Below are 22,030 nucleotides of genomic sequence, written 5' to 3'. Positions count from 1 at the left end.
CGAGGATAAAGTTGCGCGGTGTAGCTTCACTACTATTGTGGTCCCACTAAGCCGCAGACCGCAGCGTTCACTGTCTCTTCAGCGAGGGTATTTGTTGACGTAATTATGCAATAAGTATTCAGCATATGTCAAAAAAGACTTGTTACTCTAAGACAGCAGCCCTGCGACGTACAAAACTAGGAAGACCATCCTTCATCGGGAGCGTAAGGCTGCTCTTACTGACCCTCGTCGAGTTGTCCACTATTGCACAGTCGAAAAGGCCAGCCACCGTGGCGATGACCTGCACGGCAATAATCTCTGCCATCTTCTTGCCTAGGCACGTTCTAGGCCCGCCGTTGAAGACGGGAAACTCTGAGGTGCTCTTGTTGACTACCTTGCCATCAACCAGCCAACGTTCAGGGCGAAACTCGTCCGCGTCGGGGCCCCATGTGACGCGTGATCGGTTCATTGCCCAGGTGCACCACACGATGACGGAATCTTGAGGCAGAAAGGTTCCGTCCGGTAGAGTGGTCGCCTGTACCGCCTGCTTGATCTCGAAGGGAATGGGCGGGAAGATGCGCAGGGCTTCGCAGAAGACTGCGAAGACGTATGGCATCGAATTTGGGCTGGCCCGTTCTGAGATGGCCTTCTCGAGGAAATCCTCGCTGCCCTCCGTAACTCGATCGATTTCTTCGCGAACCTTGACCATGACCTCGGGGTGTTTCATTAGCAAGTAAAACGTCCACGTCAGTGCTTGTGCCGTGGTGTCTTTGCCGGCAGAGAGGTAGTTCAACGCAGCATCAGCGACCAGCTGCTCATCCCCAATAGAGTCCAAGAACGACTGGATCAAACTGCCCGAGATATGATCCAGCGTATCGTTGCTGGCGACATTGGGAACCTTCTTTTCGGGTTCAGCACGGATTTTCCTGTCTTTCATGGCACTACAGACGATGCCCTGTCCGAACGATTTCACGACCGATATGGACTTCCGCAGGTGAGCGCCAGTGAATAGTTCGGTGACGATCCACAGAGGATTTTGAAAGCGTTCGGCGGTCACACCAGACGCGTAGTCGAAAGCCAGGCCGAACTCATCTTCGGCATGCATCTCCATCTGGGCCCACGAGTCAGCGGAAAGGTCATTGTCAATGGCTAGCTTGACCGGAACAGGAGCTGGGTGGCACTCAATGAGGAAAGAAACTTACGTTGTACGCCATCTTTCCCATGAGTTGTGTGGTGATCTCGTGAAAAACGGCTTGTAGGTCAACGACATCCTTGTCGGTCTTGCTCTTCAGGAAGGCAACACTCCTCGATAGGTACTCCGGCAGAGCCACATCTGTCAGGACTCTCAAGTTTGACGTGTTGAGGAAGTTGAGCCCGGCCTTGCGCTGTAATCTCCACAAGTCGCCATCAACATTGATGATGCCGTTTCCTGTGGTTGTGTGAGCAAATGTCACACTCCACTGATGGTTCACCTTGGCACTGACCGAACAAGTCTCTCGACCGCCCTTTGAAGAACTCGCCTTTGGCAAATATGCCCTCGTTTTTGAAGACGTAGTCGAGGTTCCTTGGGTCACTGATGATGACGCCAGGTGGCAGACTTGGCACGGATATCTGCAACGTCTCATAGCCGTAGAGCTGCTCGCACTTGGTGAACCATTTGAACAACTTTTGCCGATCTCTGAGGAAGTTGATGCCATTGCCAGCAAGGGGTAGGGTGCCAGGAGGTCGTCTGGGCAAAAAGTCAATGCTCTGCTGGACCCGAACCTGTCCGTGCCATCTGCAGGGGAGTTTCGTCCATGGCTTACCGTAATGGAACACCATGCTTTCTTAACTTGGGCTGGCCAAAAATGGCATACAACAAGACGGAGACAATGCCCGCGGCAAGGACTGTTGAGGGGTTGACGAGGCCCATTTTGGCGCCGTAAGCCGCAATCGCCGTGGAGGTAACGAGCGAATAGTCCTATCAGTCGTACTGATGCTTCAGTATCCCGAAATTAGCCCCGACAGTTGGGCGAAAAGCTCGAAGGAAGGTGTCATGAACTATGAGATGAGATGGAATCCGGTCGTTGGTCTGTTTCTCGGATTCGCTTCATTCAGTCTCCAAAGGAAGCATCCAACAGCGGGAACAAAGTGGCATTGGCCGAGACCGTAGTATACCTAGGCACTAAGGTGGGTGTGTCGGGAATGGTCTGATGTCAATCATCCAATGCCCAACACGGAAACTCAACGGCTTTGTCCAGACCGGCCAGTGACAGGAAAGCAATTGGTGGTTGATTCCGGGGTCGTCGACATGGGAAATTGGAACTGTGTTCCACGGCTTCCACACGATCCCGCAGCTCCCGTCTCCACTGAAGCCCTGTCGAAACTCCTAAAACCTAAGCTGCAACCCCTTGCCCCCCTGTAGCTCCCTGCCGTCATGCTCTTGTTCTCATTCAACATTTCATCATCCTCACCTCACAATTCCATTACCGCCTAACGTGAACCAGGACAGCAACGGAAGACACCGCCAAGGAAGCACCGACGGAGCAATCCGTAGCTCCGTTGGACTGTCCAACGCATCAATGGACGTGCCACAACCATGAACAACCAACTTCTACTGTAGTAGGTACTTTCCTGGCGCGGAGAGGGGCCCGTCCCTACCTATCCCTGCTCGTTCTGGAGCTTTCCCTGTCTCGAGCTGGGCGTAGCAAATGCGACAATCCTCCCGCCTCCCGCGCCAGCTAGGGGCAGGACCAAAAGAACCTACCGATTCCATTCCTTTAATGCTCCTCAACAAGAACCAATCGCCCGTCCGTAACATCAACCCTCGTAGCTTCGATTTGGCTTCCAAGCTACAAAGTTTCTAGAAACCTTTGCAAGCAAATGCAACCCCGTTGCCGAACCTCTGCTGCCCGACCATAATCAGTATATCAATTACCCTCTCGACCGCTGTCGTTCCCGGCTCTTGTCCGCAACACCAACCATTCTCCTCTCGACGTCACCAAGATGGCACCTCTTGTCCCGCGATTCCACCTCTTCGAAATCGACGACCAACCATGGTGCGCATGACCGCGTTGATTTTCCCTCTCTGTTCTCCGCCTCCTCTCGGTTTCGCGCGCAACTAACACGCCCTTCCAACAGGTTCCCGTCCTTCCTCCGCGGTTACGTCCAAGAAGGCCTCCACGCAGCCTGGGTGCAAAAGCTTCCCGTCCTTCAGACAGCCTCCCCAGCTCGCATCGCCGCCCAGATCCTGCATCGCATGCTCGGCCCGCGCCTTCCCTCCTACACCTTCATCGACTTCTGCGCTGGCTCCGGCGGCCCAACCCCGGCTATCGAGCGCTACGTCAACCGCCAGCTCACCATTCAGAAGCAGCCCAATGTTGACTTTGTCCTAACCGACCTGCACCCCAACACCGACGCCTGGGCCCGCGCCGCGGCGAAGAGCGAGCACATTGGCTACGAGCATAACAGCGTCGACGCCGCCGCGGCGCCTCGTGAGCTCATTGAAGGGTATACGTCAAGGGGCAAGAAGGTCTTTCGTCTGTTCAACCTAGCCTTCCACCACTTTGATGATCCGCTGGCTAGGGCGATTCTGAAGAACACACTCGAGACCTCCGACGGCTTCGCCATATTCGAGCTGCAGGGCCGCGACCTATACTCCTTTCTCATGCCCGCCGTCCTCGGCATCGGGTGCTTGCTCTTGGCGCCCTTACACGCATGGAGGTTACGTTCGCTGTCCGTGTTGGTTTTCACATACCTCATCCCCATTCTGCCGTTTGTATTGGTCTTTGACGGCTATATTTCCGCCTTGAGGACGAGGACGCCGGATGAGGTCGAGGCCCTGATGAAGTCGTGCGGCGCTCGCACCGACGGTTGGGAGTTTAAGAGCGGGAGCGAACCCCACATGCCGCCTTTTGGGCATGTGAACTGGATCGTGGCCGAGAAGATCTCGTCCAGGGATTGGTGAGACTACGGGGTGAAGTAAGAAATCGGATTGGTTTTTTGTTGTTGAATAGAATGTATCTGTGACATGTCACAGATACTTTGGCCCTACGGCAATGTAGCCAGACACTGCCGCCAATTTGCGTTCCCCAGTAAGATGAAGACCAATGGACGTGGCAGTTGTGTTAAAGAAGGGACGTAGATGGGCATGCCGCCAGGTCCCAGGCATACACACCCCTCGTCTCCTAGACGGATGAGTCATGGAAAACCAAGTCTTGTCTCCTCTGCACAGTAGTCTATCTTAGCCCGGAAAACGAACGCGTCGAGTGGTTTCCTCCCAATCAACTTCCCGAGGGAGCCCATCACAACGACCGCGTTGAAGCGTAGATTCATGGTGGGCCGCTTGATAAGGTGTTACGCGTGGTTCTCAACACAGAATTCCTCTATCAGCTCTTGATCACAGCAATGAAGCAAGGGAAACGACGGCGTGTAGGGGCGGAAACATGGTCACGGTCTCACAGCAAGAGGATACGACGCATTGCTTCAAGTTTGCTTCCATTCTCATTCTATCAAATGAAGCCCAAAAACAGATTTGCCTCCTGTTTTTTTTAACAGCAAAAAAAGGAAGACAAGAAAACCCCCACCAAGACTGCCGCGGTTCCTCACACGGCATTATGTTCATGTCGGACCATGTCGACGACATTTCCCAGTTTCCCAAAACAAGACCCGAAGAAATGATTAAATGAAAAAAAAAATCATAAATCCATAATGACGACGCTTTGCGCTCCACACAACAGCATGCGCTCTGCTTTGACGCTTTTGTGTTTAAACGACGGGGCCGGCCTTGACGACCTCCTCGGTCGCCTCGCTCGCGTACTTCTTGAAGTTCTCGTTGAAGAGGGTGCCGAGCTTCTTGACTTCGGTCTCGAAGCTGTCGTTGCCAGCGGTCCAGGCAGCCTTGGGGTTGAGCAGCTCGCTGGGAACGCCGGGGCAGGTCTTGGGGACCTGGAGGTTGAAGATGTCGTAGTTCTCGTACTCAACCTTGGCCAGCTCGCCCGAGTGGATGGCGTCGAGGATGGCGCGGGTGTACTTGAGCGGGCAGCGCTTGCCGCCCTGGGCGGCGCCAGCACCGACCCAACCAGTGTTGAGGAGCCAGGCGTTGGCGTTGTGGTGCTCGATCTTGTCGGCGAGCATCTTGGCGTAGCGCATGGGGTGCAGGGCGAGGAAGGGCTGGGCGAAGCAAGACGAGAAGGTGGCCTGGGGCTCGGTGACACCGTCCTCGGTGCCGGCCATCTTGGAGGTGTAACCCGAGATAAAGTGGAACATGGTCTGGGCGCGGTCCAGCTTGGAGATGGGGGGCAGGACACCGCGGGCGTCGCAGGTGAGGAGGACGATGTTGGTGGGGTGCGAGTCGGAGCGGCAGGGAATCTTGGCGTTGCTGATGTACTCGATGGGGTAGGCGCAGCGGGTGTTTTCCGTCAGGGTGGAGTCGTCGTAGTCGACGACGCGGGTCTCGGGGTCGAAAACAACGTTCTCGAGGACGGAGCCGAAGCGGATGGCGCCGAAAATATCGGGCTCCTTCTCGGCGGACAGGCCAATGGTCTTAGCGTAGCAGCCACCCTCGATGTTGAAGACGCCGCGGTCACTCCAGCAGTGCTCGTCGTCACCGATCAGGGCACGCTGGGGGTCGGCAGACAGAGTGGTCTTGCCGGTTCCGGACAGACCGAAGAAAAGGGTGACGTCGCCGTTCTTGCCCTCGTTGGCAGAGGAGTGCAGGGTGAGGACGTTGTGCTTGATGGGCATCTCGTAGAAGAGGACGGTGAACACACCCTTCTTCATCTCACCGGCGTACTCGGTACCAAGGATGACCATTTCCTTCTCGGCGAAGTTGATGGCGACCGAAGTGCCGGAGGTCATGCCCTCGGTGTATCTGTTGGCGGGGAAAGAGCCGGCATTGTAGATGGTGTAATCGGGGTGGAAGTGCTCAAGCTCCTCACGAGGAGGGCGGATAAGCATGTTCCTCATGAACAAGGCATGGTAGGCGCGGGCGCAGATGACACGGACGCGGATGCGGTACTTCTCGTCCCAGCCGGCGTAACCGTCGACGACGTAGATGCGATTCCTCGTGTTCAGGTAGTCAATGGCACGCTCGCGGTTGATCTTCCAGACCTAGAGAATCTCACATGTCAGCGGATGCGCAATAAGTGGTTGAAGCCGGGTGCAAGCATGGGCCCAGGCGCCGGGAAAAGCAGGAGTGTGGAGGTGACGGAGAATTGCGGGGTGGAGCTTGGACAGGGGCGAGGAAAGAGGCTTAGCTCGACTCGCGCAGAAAAGTGCGGGGCCGGCAATCCGTCTTTTTTTCTCGGGTCAGGACAAAAAAAAAAGGGGGAACAATGCAATGGAGGGGTTGCAGGGCTATGACGACACACTGCCCCGGTCGCAAGCCACGCCTAGAGCATACCAGCATACAGAACGAGGGGAAAATCGGGAAAGATTGGACGAAAGCATCTCGATGAGATCCTCCCCGCACATGTACCAATACGCATCAGCTCACATTTCCCTACGCCGCCTGGCGGACCAAAGGGAAGTGGAAACATTGCGCAGGGCATTGCAGTGCCGATCTGAAGCATGACGTATTCGTCGACTACAGCAACATTCTCGGCGAGCTTGAGTTTTCTTGTGCTGACTCGGGTTTGGACCAAGTTGACAGCTGCAGACGAGAAAAACCAAGACATTGCGGAGTGTCTTTGTGCCAACGATTGGTCGTGTGACAAGAGCGGACGTGTCTTTGTGCCTGTATCTGGGGAATGCGGCTACTGCTGGCTGGGCTGGGCTGGGCTAGACTGGGCTGAGGATGCACAAAGAGCGGACGGGAAGCGTGCCGACTTCGACTGCACCATGACTCGATTTGGGGTTTGATGTGTTTCTCTTACCTCGGTTGACATGGGCTTGTTGACGGGACCCCACCTGGAAAATCCAATTGTTAGCAAATGGTTACGCATTCAATGGTCAGCGACCAGCCATTCAGCTGCGCTCGCGCACCGCCGGTTGTGTCATGACTGGCCGTCAAGGGGAAACGTACCAGATGTCGTTCTTGGAGCTGTCCTCCTCGACAATTCGCTTGTCGAGAGGGGAGCGTCCAGTCTTCTTTCCAGAGTAGGCAGTCAGCGCACCACTTGATGTGATGGCGGAGCCGGTCTCGTAGACGAGGGCATCTTCGTAGAGAGCGGGAACGGAGGCGTTGGGGATCTGGGCCACAGTCAGCGGAGTGTCCGAGCGCGCTCCTTTGTCCGCGGCTTCTACGTACAATGGCCACACGGTCGTAGTCAATGTGCGCGGTCTCGTGGAGCTCCTCCTCTGTTTCGATGCGTTAGACATGTCTACGGTGCTTGGCGATTGTAACCGTCGCAGAGGATCGGCTCGGGGATGGGAGGCTTGTCATACCAAGCTCAGTGTGCTCATGGTGAGGACTGTAAATGCCATGTTAGCAGGCCTCCTTTGGAACCATGGAAATGAGGGAGGAATCAACATACGCAACACCACCGGGGTGGAGAGGGGTCTTGTTAACGTTGCTAGCGATCACTTTGACGGCGGCCATGTTAGCTACTGGTTGTCGTTTCCGAGTAGGGTGTGATGATTGTGGGAGGGTTCTCGGGGTTATATGAAGGGCAAGGGAGGTCAAGACGGAAACAGAGTTTGCGTCTAAGTGGAAGATATCCTGTAGAGTAGACGGACGGGATAGGGAGACGTGAGCAAAGGGGGATGGGAGAGGATAGACGAACTCTTGCGTAAATCTGCCTGGGTTCCTTCGTGGAGAATCTGCGACTTGGGGCCCTTTACTGCTGGATCAGTGTAGGGAGAAGCGGTTCTCTGGATGGGATCCTTCATGGTTATAAAGAATTGAGAAGACGGCGGTTTGCTTCTTTGAGATCGGGTGAAGATGGCCTGGGTCAAGGCTTGGAAGGGCTTGTGGTTCTCGTCCGCTTTCAGGGATTGCAAAGGAATCGTATCCACTTTCTTGATGGAGTACGAGCACTATGGGGCAAAGGGCAAGATGGGAGTAGATGGAGTGAGAGTACAAGGTGTAGACAAGACTGCTTGGTGGCTTGGTCTGAGCTGGGACCGAGGATAGAGAGGCCAGAATGGGGTCTCCCACTTATAAGAACGGGCGCGGCGTGTGGAGTCGCGGGGACGAGGACGACGATGTGACTGGACGAGTTGTCGTTGCTGGGCGCTTCACGATATTATCTCGGGTTCGGAGGAGGGGTGTAGATCCTTGTTGCGGGTTCGGGATAGAAGAGGATTAGGGACAGGATCGGGAAGACTCGAACTTGTCGCTTGTCACCGGTGTGTCCCTCTGGGCTCGTGGAGAAGCGGGTGCGTGCTATGGTACACGGCGCAGGTGTCTTAGCAGACATGGTACATAGTACATGGTGAGTGTGGAGGGGTGCCGGGGGGCTGGAGGGGCGTGTAGGGTGTGTGGGCAGCGCAAGGGAAAGGAGACTTGTGAGGTGCAGAGTATTCTTGGATTGCCTCATCGTCCCAAGATAACGAGGACCCGACCCTGTCTCTCGTTGATTTTCGGGCCCTGATATCGCGCGGGGCTAGGGGGAAGGGGTAGAACGGCAACGAGAAAGGGGACGAATCGATGGGCAAGTGCCATGCGGGTGGGAATCGGGAACTGGTTACGGTAAAGTGAGCATGGCAACATGGCAAGGGGGAGGAACAAGCAACAATTCGACATTTCCCTCTGTACTATGTATGTATGTACGTATCTACACTATTCTGTACGTAGAGTGCCAGCAACTCTCGCGAGAGTCTCTCACCCAAGTTCCAACGTGGACATGCACAATTCTGCATCCACATTTTACCCCCCCTTTCCAAGGCGGCCTCCCCCACAATCTGCGGGCTTCTTCCGTGTGTCTCCGTTGCGTCGGCTTGGGGCTCCGAATCCTGGCTAACTTACCTCATCTCTTGCATCCGTCGAGACACGAAGCCGCCCGCCCGCCTTCCCAGTACGGCAACTACGTCTTTGTGCACGCGCTCTCTTTCTACATAGCATACAAAGCACAGTTCTGCCGGTTACAGATTGCCGCATTACTATTGGTCGGTGCTTGGGGGTGTGGCATTTGGCCTGTGTACTTGCAGGTACATCGGCCTCCCCAAAGGATCGAAGACGGGAGGACAAGAGTTCAGGCGGCCTCCGGGACGTTCCTCAGTCGTCGAGTCGAGCCTTGTTCGGTTTCTGGAATGACGAGGCCGAAAAGATCCAGGAATCATCACGATGCAATGCACTTTGTACAAGAGAATGCTACCGTTACCCCAGCACATACTACGCACCCGTGTGTGTGTGTGCGAGGTGAGTTGGTGGCAGTAGGTAGTGTAGGTAGTGCCGTGGCCCGTGTGTCCGTGTGGCCATGCAGCCAGCGCCCAACCCGACGAACCCATGATGATCGATTATCCCACCGCTCGCCCGGATAATTGTTCAAATCTTGTTCTTCCTCTTCCCAAGGGGCAAATTCACCGCGGTCAAAGTTACGAAACCGTGCATTGGGTAGGCATAGCTGGCGGCCAACTGACTTTTCCTCCCTTGCCTTGTTCGATGCGTGACCGAGTCAGCCTCAAACAGCGCTCTGCGCAGGTGTGGTGTAAAGAGTGCAAAAATAAAAATAAAAATGAACAAAAAAAGGCGTCTCAAAAACAATAAAGAATCAAGCAAGAACAAATCATCCAGTACCCGTTCCGTGCCGTACCTGGCCGGGGAGCACGAGACTCACATGTCTTCTGCCCGCCCCCCTCGTCGCCGTGTCGTGGGTAAGGGGTGCGTAGACTCACTGTACCCCCCCGCCCCGATCCTTCCCTTCCCCCCCCTCCTTCTCCCCCCCCCCCAATCCCACCTCAGCCCAATCCCAAGCCTGGCCCAGCAGAAGCAAGCCAAGATTTCAAGACAGTTCTCGACAAGGAGCGAATAGGCAGGTTCCCTTTTGGTCTGATCTTTTGCACTGCGATGCTGTGGCTCGATGCTGCGATGCTACGATGCTGCTGATTCTGCTGCTGATGCTGCCGCCGCCCGCCGCGCGCTGTTCCCGCTGCGAGTTTGCTGCCGGGCTCCCCCATCAGCGTGTTACCCTGCCATCTTCCCTTTGGGAACTGGGGTTGCCTAGTTAGGGTCCTTTGTGACTGGAGTTGGACCCGGGAGCCAGCGCTTACACGGAAAGTCTAATCGCCTGGCTTCCACGCGCCCGTTTCGTCTCTTTGAATCCCCTTGTGTTTTTGCTACTGTTCTGATTCCTCTGCTTTGCTTCCCGCTGTTCCTGTTCCTCGGGGACCAGACTGTAAAGTTGTCTCTTCGGCTCTTCTAACCGGCAAGCAACAGCCCGTTGGCTCTGCTCTGCGCGCAAAGTGAACAAGCTGAAACGGCGTCTACGATAATGTTTAGGAACGGGATCTCGACTCGATGCTGCTTCTCTCTGCCTTTGTTTGAACCCAACCCCGCCAACGCATCGCGGCAATGCAATGCGAGAAAACAAAAATGCCATGCCCCTCTTTTTTCCTTTTCCCTTTCTCTTCCATCGCGTTACACACACACCCCTTCCGCCAGGCAGCCTAGCTCTTCATCGGGCTTTCACGGGTACGGAGTGTGTGCAAGGCAAGCCAACTAAAACGGCTGCGTCTGTTTGCTCCATAGGGAGCGGGATGAGCCCCGGGACAACCTTGCAACAAGATGACGTTAGCCCGCTGCATCGAGAGGAGAGAGAGAGCCGCTTGGTGTGTGTGTATGTGAGCCCCGCTGCGAATCCCCAAAGTAGCCGAGCGACTCCATGGGTCTAGTGCAAGTTACCCCGCGCCCCACCACCGCCCGCCCAATCACCGCCGCCAGCCGTGCAAAGAGGCTCACTCTCAGCTTCGTGTTCCGACATCTTCCGGCGCACACAATTCCAACTTCTCTCGTTCAGTCTTTGATTGATTTGATTGTATCATGACTGCGTCTCCAAGATAGGACAGTGTGCGATTCGTCGCAGCACCTAATGCAATGCATTTTCCAGATCACACAAACACGCACACGCAAGATTAGGACAGGGGCTACGGGGCCCACCTTGGTAAAATGTTGATCCATCGCCATGTCATCTGGTGCCGTATCTAGGTAACTAACTTAGCCGGGGGTTTGTTGAAAATGTTGGTACATAGACCGGCTAGGTTTATGAGAGCCATGTCATGTCCCTCCCATCGCTTTGACGATGGTTACCATTACGTACATGACCCTCGTCCCGAGAGCACATGTGACTGATAGAACTCTTCGAGAAATGAAGAACAGGGAGGAGAAGAAGACGAAACAGCTCGTCATGGGACCAACATGTCGCTTGACCAGGCACGTTGGCCATATTTCCTGGGGTAAAGGAATGAGGAAGCGACATTGCAACATCTCGTGGACTGGTCTGGCCAGAGGCGCAAGGGCAAATGACCGTCTTCGTACTCTGCATCGACCCCACGATGCCAAGTTGGCGGCGTCTCAGGACATCCGTATTACACCTCACAGAACAAGCAACAATAGGGGATACTGTTGGAGTGAAATGCAAACTGGGACGCGCGCCTCCGTCAGGCCGGGTTTCCCCTCGGCTCCGCTCAACCCCACCCGCCGATTGCCGTGGCCCGTCATAGGTATCTCAGCTCCACACAGGCTTTTCTGCCCGAACAAATCGAACTCGACGCCAAAAAAACCAACCCCCCAGTCAGTTTCCCAGTTGGGCTGTCCGCCCCAAGCCCACTCCCATACGAGAATATCTCGGAACGTCCGACGGCGCTGGGGATACCCTTATCGTTCCCTGACTCTCCATCATCGCTCCCCCGAGAATGCCCTTATCATCGGGATCTCTCGGAAGGCCCAACTGTTCCACGCAGTCACCTCGGAATCCCACAAACCTGATTCCTGCCACATCAGCTCGCTCACACTCACACACGTACAGGGTCAAAACGTGAAGCCATCGTCATGCGCGTGTTTTGTAGGGTTTGAGATTGATTTTTGGTTTTAGATCCGTCTTCCCGTCCCTTCTCCCATCCTCCCCCACCCCCAGAAAGTTACCTGCGGTCGGTCCTGTCATGCCGAGCCTGTCGTGTCGCGGCCCGTCCGTGTCACGGCATTGCCGCCCTGCCCCATGACGTCGCTCTGTCTTCTTTTTACACTGTTCAGGCCGATCTCTATGCATGTTGGTCGTGGCCCAGAACCTCTTGATTCTTCCGTTGCTGCGAATGCTTTTCTGCGCCTGCTATTTTCAAGAGACGCTCAGCTCGATCCTCTCGCCCGAAGTCGACTCTTGGTTTCGCGTCATCTGGTGTCAATTTAAGAAGTTTCATCAGTGATCAGCTTCGTAATCTTGCCAATGGCAATGGTTTGTCCCTATTCCCACGTGTTAGTCCTCGGGTAAGCAGCTGTGGGGCCGGAGCGGAACGAACCTGGTCGCGGAGGGTGAAGCGACCCATCTGCGGGTAGTCCTCGAACTTCTCAATGCATACTGAGCCGGCACCGCCAATGACCTGCAGACGAGCGATGATGCTGTCTCCCTTCTTTGCGTGAGAGGGCGGCAGCTTGCTCTTGCGGTTGGTACCCTTTTGCAGCTTGTGCAGCAGGGCGGCGAAGGTCACTTCTTCGATGGCGGCGTGGACGTGCAGCACGCAGTTGAAGCCCGCCGACAAGATGCTCTTCAACTCGAGGATGCGGATCTGCGCCTCAAAAGTCTGCACGTTGTGCACCAAACGCTTGGGCGAGCACAAGACGAACCCAGGCATGATGTCTTCCTCCTCAATGCCTCTGAGACGGATACGAACCTGGTCACCGCACTGAGCAACCTGCACTTCCTCCTCAGTCTCGCCGTAGATGGCCGAGGCATCTACGCTCTGCTTGTTGGGCATCATGACAAGGGACATGCCCTTCTTGATGACACCGGCCTCGATCTTGCCCTCAATCATGGTACCCATGTCGCGGTACTTGCCTGCAACAGCCATCATGAAAGGCGCATTGACCTTGCGCTCCAGAGCCTTCATACCGTCGAGGTACTCAAGCAATGAGGGACCATCGTACCAGTCAGCAACACCCTTGGGGATCCTCTCCTTGATGTTGATCGACTGCTGGGCGGCGACGGGGATGAAGAAGACGTCCGTCTTCAGGTTGTAACCAGTGCCCTTGAGGAACTGGGACAGCTTGGACGTACACTCCTGGTAGCGCTCGTGCGACCACTCGACAGTAGCATCGTCCATCTTGTTGATGGCAACAATCAACTTGTTGACACCCTGCGTCTTGGCAAGCATGGCGTGCTCTCTGGTCTGGCCACCACGCTCGAAACCGGTCTCGTACTCACCCCTACGGGCAGAGATGACCAAGATACCGACATCAGCCTGCGAGGCACCGCCAATCATGTTGGGCACGTAGGTCTTGTGGCCCGGGGCGTCAAGGATACTGTATCGTCGCACCTCGGTCTCAAAGTAACCTCTACCAACCTCGATCGTCTTACCCTGGGATCTCTCCTCCTTGTTCAAGTCCATGACCCAGGAGAGGTACCAAGACGGGTTACCGAGTTCTCTGGCTTCCTTCTTGTACTTCTCCATTGTCCGCTCATCGACCATTCCCGTGTTGTACAGGATGGAACCGCCAAGAGTGGACTTTCCAGCATCGACGTGACCGATGAAAATGATGTTGACGTGCTCCTTTCCGTAAATTTCCTTGAGGGTCGCCTCGTCGACGTCGGCGGTCTGCTCCTTCTGGACGGCGTCGACGTCTCTCGCGGCGGCTTTCTTCTCACCGGCCGAAGGGCTCGAGCGGCCGGACGAGGGAGAGGGGGAGGTCTTGCCAGACTTAGTGGTAGAAGCTCCCGTCTTCTCGATGGCCTTGGTAGCCGTGGCCTTGGCTCCGGCCTCGGCGGCGGCGGCGCCAGACTCCTTTGTAGGCTCCTCCTTCTTCTCCTCCTTCTTGGGCGGAACAGTGCCGCCAATGGAGAGGACCTTTGCCTTGGGCTTGGGGGCGTCGCCACCGATGCTCAAGACCTTGGCACCGCCCTCCTTCTTCACTGTAGCCTGAGGCGCGGCTGCGGGCGCATCGGAGCCGGATGCTGGGGCATCAGCCGGGCGCTTGGCGATGGTAGGGGCGGGCTTGGGCTGTTGTTGTTGCGGCGGCTGCTGCTGCTGTTGCTGCTGTTGCTGGCCGTACTGGGGGTAGCCCTGGCCTACAAAGTCCTTCATGTTAGTGAGGGTTACGACGACTTGTTGCGACGGAAAGGGCCATGTCTCCCTGACAAACATACCGTAGCCTTGTTGGAGGCCCTGCTGGCCATAGCCGCCATAGTTGCCCTGTCCGTATTGGTTGAAAGCTTGTTGGCCTTGACCACCATACTGGGGGAAGCCACCAGCACCAGCGTAGCCCTGGTTGTAGTACTGCTGGTATTGAGGGGCGTAGCCTCCGTATTGCTGACCGGGCTGGAATGCCTGGGCTCCAGGGGTGAAGGAAGAGGCGCCGGGACGGAAGGAGCCGGCTTGAGGGTTCTGCTGCTGGTTGAGATTGAGCTGCTGTTGGGCCTGGCGCGACAGGTTGTCGTCCTGGGCCGAAGGGTCGTCTTCCCACGAGTTGAGGTTCGACATGGTGATGGACTGCAGCGGCGGGGCAGATGGAATGGATTATCGAGAAGTGAGGCAAGGTAGGTGGTGAAAGAGCGGAAGCGGGATCGGGGGTGAGAGAATGCGGTCAGAGCTGGAAGTGGGATGGGACGTTAACGAGATGCGCCCAAGAAAGATTTAAAGAGGGGCTGGAGGGTTTATTTTTCCCGCGGCGGCAACACAGGCAGTGGGTGACTTCAGTAGGGACGTGGAACGGCGGGAGGCGAATGGGAAGAAGGTGACTCGGATTGGGCTCTAGTGACTCACCTCGGGCTATTGCCTGCCACCGAATTAATGCCTGTTCTGGCTCTGTCTTTTGTTCGAATCGTCAGGTTGCCAGGTTTTACGAAGCTTTTTGCGGCCCTCTCAATTTTTTTCTTCAATGATATAACGCAGCGGCTCAGGTTTTGCCAGCGTAGAGACCTGACGAACGTTTTGAAGTGCGGGCTCCACCGCTCGGCGGGGTCGTCGCGGCGCTGTCTCGACGCTGACGTCGCACTGTCCACAGTTATGTGCCTGGCCAACTGAGGGGTAGTTTGCGCCGCCCAAATCCCCAGCACATTGGATGCCCCTCGCTAGGTGCACGTGAGAAGCGCGGGGCTGGGTGCCCCCTTCGCACTGTGGAATGGGTCCATCCCCATCCACCCAAATCGGGCACCTACCCACGTAGGCTGGGCTCCCACTCCAGTCTTGTAGTGGAGGGGCAGCTTCCACGCTTTGCTAGACCCTGCGAGCCCGTCACCGTCTGGGTTCACCTATGGCAACCTGCCTGAGGTATCCCGGTCAAAAGACTCGCACCAGAGCCAGCTGCAGGGGGTCTCTACCATACCTGTACCTATTTGTTTGCTCTCTTCGAGGCAGAAGCTTGACCTTCGCCTATTGTTGCACGCAAACGAACTAAACCCCTGCCGGCCAGGAATTTTTACTCATGACCGGCCTTTCTCAATACCAGCATGGAATCTGAACAACCATGGATGCCTTACTTGCTAGACTGGGAGCCCAGGCAATGAACATGGCCATCAGGTCAGGCATTGCCTTGACCTCGACCTACGCCTTTTCCCAATGTTCACGCCTCATGAAGACTGTCGACGACAGGGCTGTTCGCTCAGATATCAAGAAGCTCCAGAAGAGGTTGGACAGCAAGATCAAGGTGAGAACCCGCATCTTCGGCGCCGTGGCCATCGCGCTAACCTAGCTTGCAGATCGTATCTCCTGCCATAGATCTCATAGAGTTCAAGTACATCTTCCCGTTGCCGCAGACTGGACTTGCTTGCTAACAGCTATCTAGGTCCGGCAGAGGCAATGCCTTCTTGGAATCGGCCTTGCCCCTGGCCAAGAGTCTCCGGCGGAGCATCGTTGCCCTCGGTCGCCGCGTCGAGCAGGCAGCTCAGGCTGGCGAAGCAACCAACGAGGCTCCACGGCGGAGTCTGGATTCTGAACAGCAGCTTGAGGAACTGAGGGCAATTATCGATGATATGAAAGATCTCTTGGCCCAACTGGACAACGACATACCCCTTTTGCACATGGCCATATCTGCGTCGGGGGAGAGCCTCAGTTCTGCCATGTCTCCAAGCGTATCGCCGTCACGGTTCTTGCAAGCGGGGACTTTCCTCACATATGGGGATAGTCAGTTCGCTGCTGATCCTACTCGTCCTGTGCAGATTGGACCTGTCTTCACACTGTCCATCTACATGTTGTTCCTCGGCCACGCCTCGAGGACCCCTACAACACAGCCCGGGCATCGTGAAGGACATTCTCAACCCCCTCAAAAGCCGCAAAACAACTCTTCGGGAGACACACCGGCGCCGTATGGCCTCGGAGAGGGAGAACGTAAACCCTTATGGCAGGAGGTCATTCATAAAGCCAGGGTTCGGTTGTGTCGGACACCGATGGGGCACGTTTTCGATCCCAACAAGGGCTTTCGACCGTCAGGAGCAGGACCCAGCAGCTTCACCAAGTCTCAGTTCTATAAGTCGAATGCATATGGCATGGGTCAGCGTAACGAGTATGCTTACCACCTCGAAATCATTGAGGATATGGACGACGGCCGAGCTCACGATGACCTGGATGCCGAGGCCGCCCCGTACGATGACATCAGACGCGCCGGCATCCGTGAGTCTATCCCGATTCATCAGATATCCAAGATATTCTATGCCGACACTGGCCGAATCCTCAACATTGGCGATGGCGGAACAGACAACAATCCCGTCCTGCTGTTGAAAAGAGACCTGCTTGCGAAGCCACCTTTGGAGATGCAAGAAGAAATGATGGCGTACAGTGACGAAGCCGACTCCATCATAGCTTCTGAGGCCGAGGATGAAGAGGGGTTAGATGAGCAGGAAGATATCGATCGTCAACTTCGAGAAGAGAGTGCAGCGCTGGACATATTGGAGGAAATGCCCAAAATGCCAGCCAAGTCCTCTCGTAGGAGCTTCCCCAGCCACCTGGACCCGGAATGGCTGGCTGTAGAAGTGTTTGAAGACGATGATGAGTCAGAAAGCAGTGAGACCGAAGACGAGGATCTCGGGGAGGAGGTGCCCAGGTTGCCCTTGAGCTCAACCCCAATTTCGGCAATTGCGTCTCCCAAAACAGACTCCCGTCGGTCAAGAGCATCGCTAGACACGAGACTCATGGCACAGATTCAGAGTCTGTCACTGCAGTCGTCGCCATCCGCCACAGGAACGAGGTCAACCGCATCGGTCCAACCGTTTTCCCAGGAGCTGGCCAAACACCAGATGGACAGCACGGAGTCATTTGTCGCGAGATCGCCATTTGGCGCGGTTGTCACATCTCTTTCCCTCATGGAGATGTTGATAAGACTGACGAGTCTACAAGAGTTTCAACAGGCACCGCACCTTACCATGCATGATCATATCCTGAATTTCTTCTTGGAAGAATCGTCGACGACGGGACTCACAGGAGAAGAGCGATTGAGGGCGAGGACAGAAGCGAAGCAGCGTGTTGGGTTTGACCCATATACTGATACCCCATCTAGATGATAGACTATAGAAGAAGAAAATAAGCGCATGACAGTGGAAGCAGTCGCCATGCACTTTCTCTTTGACGTTTACTGGCTTGTAGCTCGGTGAGACTCGGTGAAAAGGGGGCCGGGGTCTACGGCGCAAAGTGCAGCTGCGGGTCTTGCACTGTCTCCCCAACTCAAGTAGAGCTATGCTGGTCTGCCACTTCTGCTAAGGCGGCACTCGGCTGGATGGTGTGCACCGCCACACGAGACCCCTGATTATGTTCCACACCTGCCCCGTGGCGTCGAGTTGGTTGCCTACCCGTTGCTGGGGAGAGTTATGTCATTGGTAAATGGTACCAACAGCATGCACATCCCATTGACACTGAATCACAGTCTCCCATCAATCGCGGCAGCTTACACTTACACGTCTTGGGCTTTTCCGAGAAGGCAGAAGACCTCTACCATAAATAGGACTTGATCATCGCTGGAGTCCATTGTTGTCCTGGCGCTACATCGATCTCACTCATAAGACTAATGTGAAGTTAGTACAGCCCACATTCGCTTGTTTTTTTTATTGCCCCCCTCCAACGAAGGTCAACATCTGACCCCTCCTCCTTGAAACAACAGAGAACTAGGCGTCAACTTTGCTTTCCAGCCCGAAAAACACGACGTCTTGTGGTCGAGCGTCCCAATCATAGCGACCCATCGTGCAAGCAGCTACTACAGTCCAGCACCACCTACGAAGACCGGTCGCGGCCACGTCACACAGTCATGGTCAACCAACGGAGCCCAGTAAAGGGCCCTTTGCGCCCGATCAACCCAAACGAGGACTCACAGTCCTCGACCACACGCGAAGTGCCCAAGACAGGCACCCCTACCAAGAAGCTTCGCGGTGTCCCTCGTGAGCCACTCCGACTCGAGAGCAGCGACTCACCATCTTTCGACCCCGATGCCCTCACTGCTAGATTTGACGCAATGCGCGTGTCAACAACACCGAAATCGAACCCCCCCGCGGCGGTTCCAAACACGTCTGTACAACGCAGTCAGCCGTTTCAACGCCCAACCAGCCCTGACCTTGTAGAGATAACCCGCGACGACTTCAAGCAACCGCCTCGACCAAGCTCCAAGGAAAGCGACGCGAGCTCGCACAACAAATCAATACTGCCCTCCGATGCGCTGGAATCCTTCTTCTCCGATACCAAGCGTCGCGATGCCTTCCATCCTTCGTCATCACACCAGCCAGTGTTTGGCCACCCGACTAAGATCTTGTCCTCTCTTAAACAAAAGGCTACAGGCATCTTCAACGAACGCAGATCTCGACCTGAGCACCACAGAGCCCAAAACGTAGCCGTACCATCTGTCCCTCTATACCAAGACAAGAAACCGGAGCCGCGCACTTTGTACAGCTCCATTGGCCCCGACGCCAATCCCTCCACGTACAGACCCCCCGGCAGCTTCGGAGAAGCCGAGTTCTACACCGACCCGGCGAAAGCCTCAGCCGATCTGAAGGCACTGCTGGAGGGTGGGATGGAGTCAGACGATGAGGAAGCCCAGAAAAAGGAAGCCGAAGAGACTGTTAACGATGGCACTATGGAGGGTCTCAAGGTGAAGCTCCTTCCCCACCAGGTTGAAGGTGTTGAGTGGATGCGAGGTCGCGAGCTCGGCCCGGTCAAGAGAGGCAAGGTTCCCAAGGGCGGTATTCTGGCAGACGACATGGGTCTCGGTAAGACTTTACAAACCATCTCCCTGATTCTCAGCAATCAGAAGCCTGCCAAAGGCGAAAAGGGTTACAAAAAGCACTTCGAGGGCATCGAAAGAACGACACTTGTAGTCGCGCCTCTGGCCTTGATCAGGCAATGGGAGTCGGAAATCAAGGAAAAGGTGGCCAAGACGCATGGGCTCAATGTCTGCGTTCATCATGGACCCCAGCGCACCAAGAGATTCAAGGATCTCGCCGCCTACGATGTGGTCGTCACCACTTACCAAGTCTTGGTCTCTGAATGGGGCCACTCGTCCGAGGATGAGAACGGCGTCAAGGCAGGATGTTTCGGCCTCCATTGGTGGCGTGTAGTACTCGACGAGGCACACACCATCAAGAACCGGAATGCAAAGTCGACAAAAGCGTGCTACGCACTGCGATCCGAGTACCGGTGGTGTTTGTCGGGAACGCCAATGCAAAACAACCTGGAAGAGTTGCAGTCCCTTATCAAGTTTTTGCGGATCAAGCCTTATGACGACCTGAAAGAATGGAAGGAGCAGATTGAGAAGCCTTTGAAGAACGGCAAAGGACACGTTGCTATTCGCCGCCTTCACAGTCTCCTACGGTGCTTCATGAAACGTCGTACCAAGGACATTCTCAAGGAGGAGGGAGCTCTGAACCCGGGTGGCAAGCCAACGAAAGAGGGAGAAAAGTCTAGCACAGGTTTCAAGGTCACCGAACGCAAGGTTGTCACTGTCGCCACAACGTTCTCTCCTGCCGAGCGTCGCTTCTATGACAGGCTTGAAACCCGAGCTGACGAAAGTATCGAGAGAATGCTCAAGGGGAAGGTCGACTACGCTAATGCTTTGGTTCTCCTTCTGCGGCTCAGACAAGCTTGCAATCACCCCAAGCTACTGGAAGGCAAGCTCGACAAGGACAAGGATGCATTGTCCACCGACACATCCAACAAGAACTCGTCAGCAGACGTTGACTCCCTCGCCGATATGTTTGGCGGGATGGGCATCGCCACAAAGACGTGCGGTATCTGCGGGCGAAACCTTCCCAAGGATGTTGTCAACAGCGACAGAGACACTTGCCAGGAGTGCTACGATGACCTGGCCTACTTTAAGGAGCATGAGACGCCAAAGAGGAAGAAGCCTAAGCACAAGAAGGCCAAAGTCAGAAGCATTGTGAAGAACTCCGTGGCAGCCGGCGGCGAAGATGAGACGCCGTACAAGCCCAAAGCACGTCGGCCCCGGAATAGGAACGTCGTTCTCGATAGTGACGACGAAGAAGCAGATGGAAGCTGGCTCGTACCCGAGGATCAGCGTGATCAACTACGGCTAGGCAAGACCGGCGGCGAGGAGGACGAAAATGCAGAGGGCGGCGGCGACTGGATTGGATCCGACGACTCCCAGCACGATTCCGAGAATGAGGAAGGCGGCAGTCAGCTTGATAGTTTCGTTGTCAAGGACGACGAAGCCGAGCGTGGGCGAGACGTGGAAGAGAGTTACGCATCGGATGACAGCCTCCCTTCGATAACGGCGATAGCGTCGCAGGTCAAGGAGGAGAAGCTCAAGTCGTCGCCGTCATCTCAGACCGACTCTGAAAGTGAAACAGACTCAGACGAGGACACCGGCGTGGATGAGTCGGAGATTTATTCTGATGACGACACGAACTATAACCCCAACGGCCAGGTGTCTCAGATCCTAGCCTCCGCCAAGATCCGTCAGATGATGCAGATCCTGCACAAGGAGGTTGATCAACACAAGTTCATCGTCTTCTCGCAGTTCACTTCCATGATGGACCTCGTTGAGCCCTTCTTCCGCAAGGAGGGTTTCAAATTCACTCGGTACGACGGCAGCATGAAGAACGACGAGCGGGAAGCCAGTCTGCACCGTCTCCGTAACGATAAGAACACGCGCATCTTGTTGTGCAGTCTCAAGTGCGGCAGCTTGGGTCTCAACCTGACGGCAGCCACTCGTGTCATCATCCTGGAGCCCTTCTGGAACCCCGTAAGCTTCCAACTCTTTCCACCTCTCTCTCTCTCTCTCTCGCTTGGCAACATCAAACTGACAATACGCTAGTTCGTCGAAGAGCAAGCTATTGACCGAGTCCACCGCCTCACGCAGACAGTCGACGTCGTTGTCTATAAGCTTACTGTTGAGAAGACGGTCGAGGAGCGTATCCTCGCGCTGCAGGAGAAGAAGCGTCTGCTCGCTGAGACGGCCATCGAGGGTGGTATGAAGAAGGACGCCTTCAGGCTCGGCTTCAAGGAGATTATGGACCTGTTCCGCCGCGACGCATCCGGCGCGGCGTCCCGTGGCGACGATAGCTACGTAGAGCCGTCTTCGCGCACCACCTCCGCGAGGACCAGCAGGCAGGGCTCTCCCGAGACCAGCTTGCTGGCCAGTAAGACTAGGAAGGCGCCCAAGAAGACCGAGCATGAGATGTTTGGCCGGCGATGGTAAGCAGATACGAGTCTACTGGGTGGGCATGCTAGTATGTTTTGGATGGGAAACACTTGGGCGGGTGGTTAGCAGTTTCACGGAGTTGTGGTGGATGGATTCCGCTGGCCTTCGTGGCCGAAGCTACAGCGCGGGAGAAAAGCAATGATTTGGCAAGATTACAGACAGGACTCTGGGGGCGTCACGGAGGGAAGAGGGGTTTCTTTATCGATACGATGGCTGAACGAAACATGGTTTTTCCTGCAAGGCATTGATTGACCAGACAAACCAATAGTGACAACCAGGCTGGCCTTGTCGGCGCAAGTCCCAGGCGGCACCATACGTCGTCGAATGCGGCACCAGGGCCACCACGGTCAC

The 22,030-nt window shown here is 55.6% G+C and overlaps 5 protein-coding genes across 5 annotated transcripts; 3 read left to right on the top strand and 2 right to left on the bottom strand.

Annotated features, from left to right (window-relative positions):
- Positions 1-142: 142 nt before the first annotated feature.
- On the bottom strand, positions 143-1,891 carry ColSpa_04254 (cytochrome P450; the record flags this gene model as incomplete). The annotated part of the gene is made up of 4 exons (XM_049270466.1): positions 143-1,132; positions 1,182-1,408; positions 1,464-1,756; positions 1,785-1,891. The coding sequence occupies 4 exons, from the start codon at positions 1,889-1,891 to the stop codon at positions 143-145; spliced, it is 1,617 nt and encodes a 538-aa protein (XP_049126423.1).
- A 1,073-nt stretch (positions 1,892-2,964) lies between these two features.
- ColSpa_04253 (uncharacterized protein) lies at positions 2,965-3,925 on the top strand (the record flags this gene model as incomplete). The annotated part of the gene is made up of 2 exons (XM_049270465.1): positions 2,965-3,017; positions 3,100-3,925. The coding sequence occupies 2 exons, from the start codon at positions 2,965-2,967 to the stop codon at positions 3,923-3,925; spliced, it is 879 nt and encodes a 292-aa protein (XP_049126422.1).
- An 8,245-nt stretch (positions 3,926-12,170) lies between these two features.
- On the bottom strand, positions 12,171-14,526 carry ColSpa_04252 (eukaryotic peptide chain release factor GTP-binding subunit; the record flags this gene model as incomplete). Its single annotated transcript, XM_049270464.1, has 3 exons — positions 12,171-12,227; positions 12,352-14,114; positions 14,193-14,526. The coding sequence occupies 3 exons, from the start codon at positions 14,524-14,526 to the stop codon at positions 12,171-12,173; spliced, it is 2,154 nt and encodes a 717-aa protein (XP_049126421.1).
- A 1,027-nt stretch (positions 14,527-15,553) lies between these two features.
- Positions 15,554-17,540, top strand: ColSpa_04251 (RanBP-type and C3HC4-type zinc finger-containing protein 1; the record flags this gene model as incomplete). Its single annotated transcript, XM_049270463.1, has 2 exons — positions 15,554-15,691; positions 15,822-17,540. 2 exons carry the CDS (start codon positions 15,554-15,556, stop codon positions 17,538-17,540), a joined length of 1,857 nt encoding a protein of 618 aa, XP_049126420.1.
- Positions 17,541-18,277: 737 nt separating this feature from the next.
- On the top strand, positions 18,278-21,676 carry ColSpa_04250 (putative ATP-dependent helicase; the record flags this gene model as incomplete). The annotated part of the gene is made up of 2 exons (XM_049270462.1): positions 18,278-21,220; positions 21,293-21,676. 2 exons carry the CDS (start codon positions 18,278-18,280, stop codon positions 21,674-21,676), a joined length of 3,327 nt encoding a protein of 1,108 aa, XP_049126419.1.
- Between the last annotated feature and the right edge of the window lie 354 nt (positions 21,677-22,030).

Source organism: Colletotrichum spaethianum (genome assembly GCF_022836535.1).
Source record: "Colletotrichum spaethianum MAFF 239500 DNA, contig09, whole genome shotgun sequence".
NCBI classification, from domain to species: Eukaryota; Fungi; Ascomycota; class Sordariomycetes; order Glomerellales; family Glomerellaceae; genus Colletotrichum; species Colletotrichum spaethianum.
Note: the sequence above shows the minus strand (reverse complement) of the source record. Positions and strands in the feature narration are given on the sequence as shown.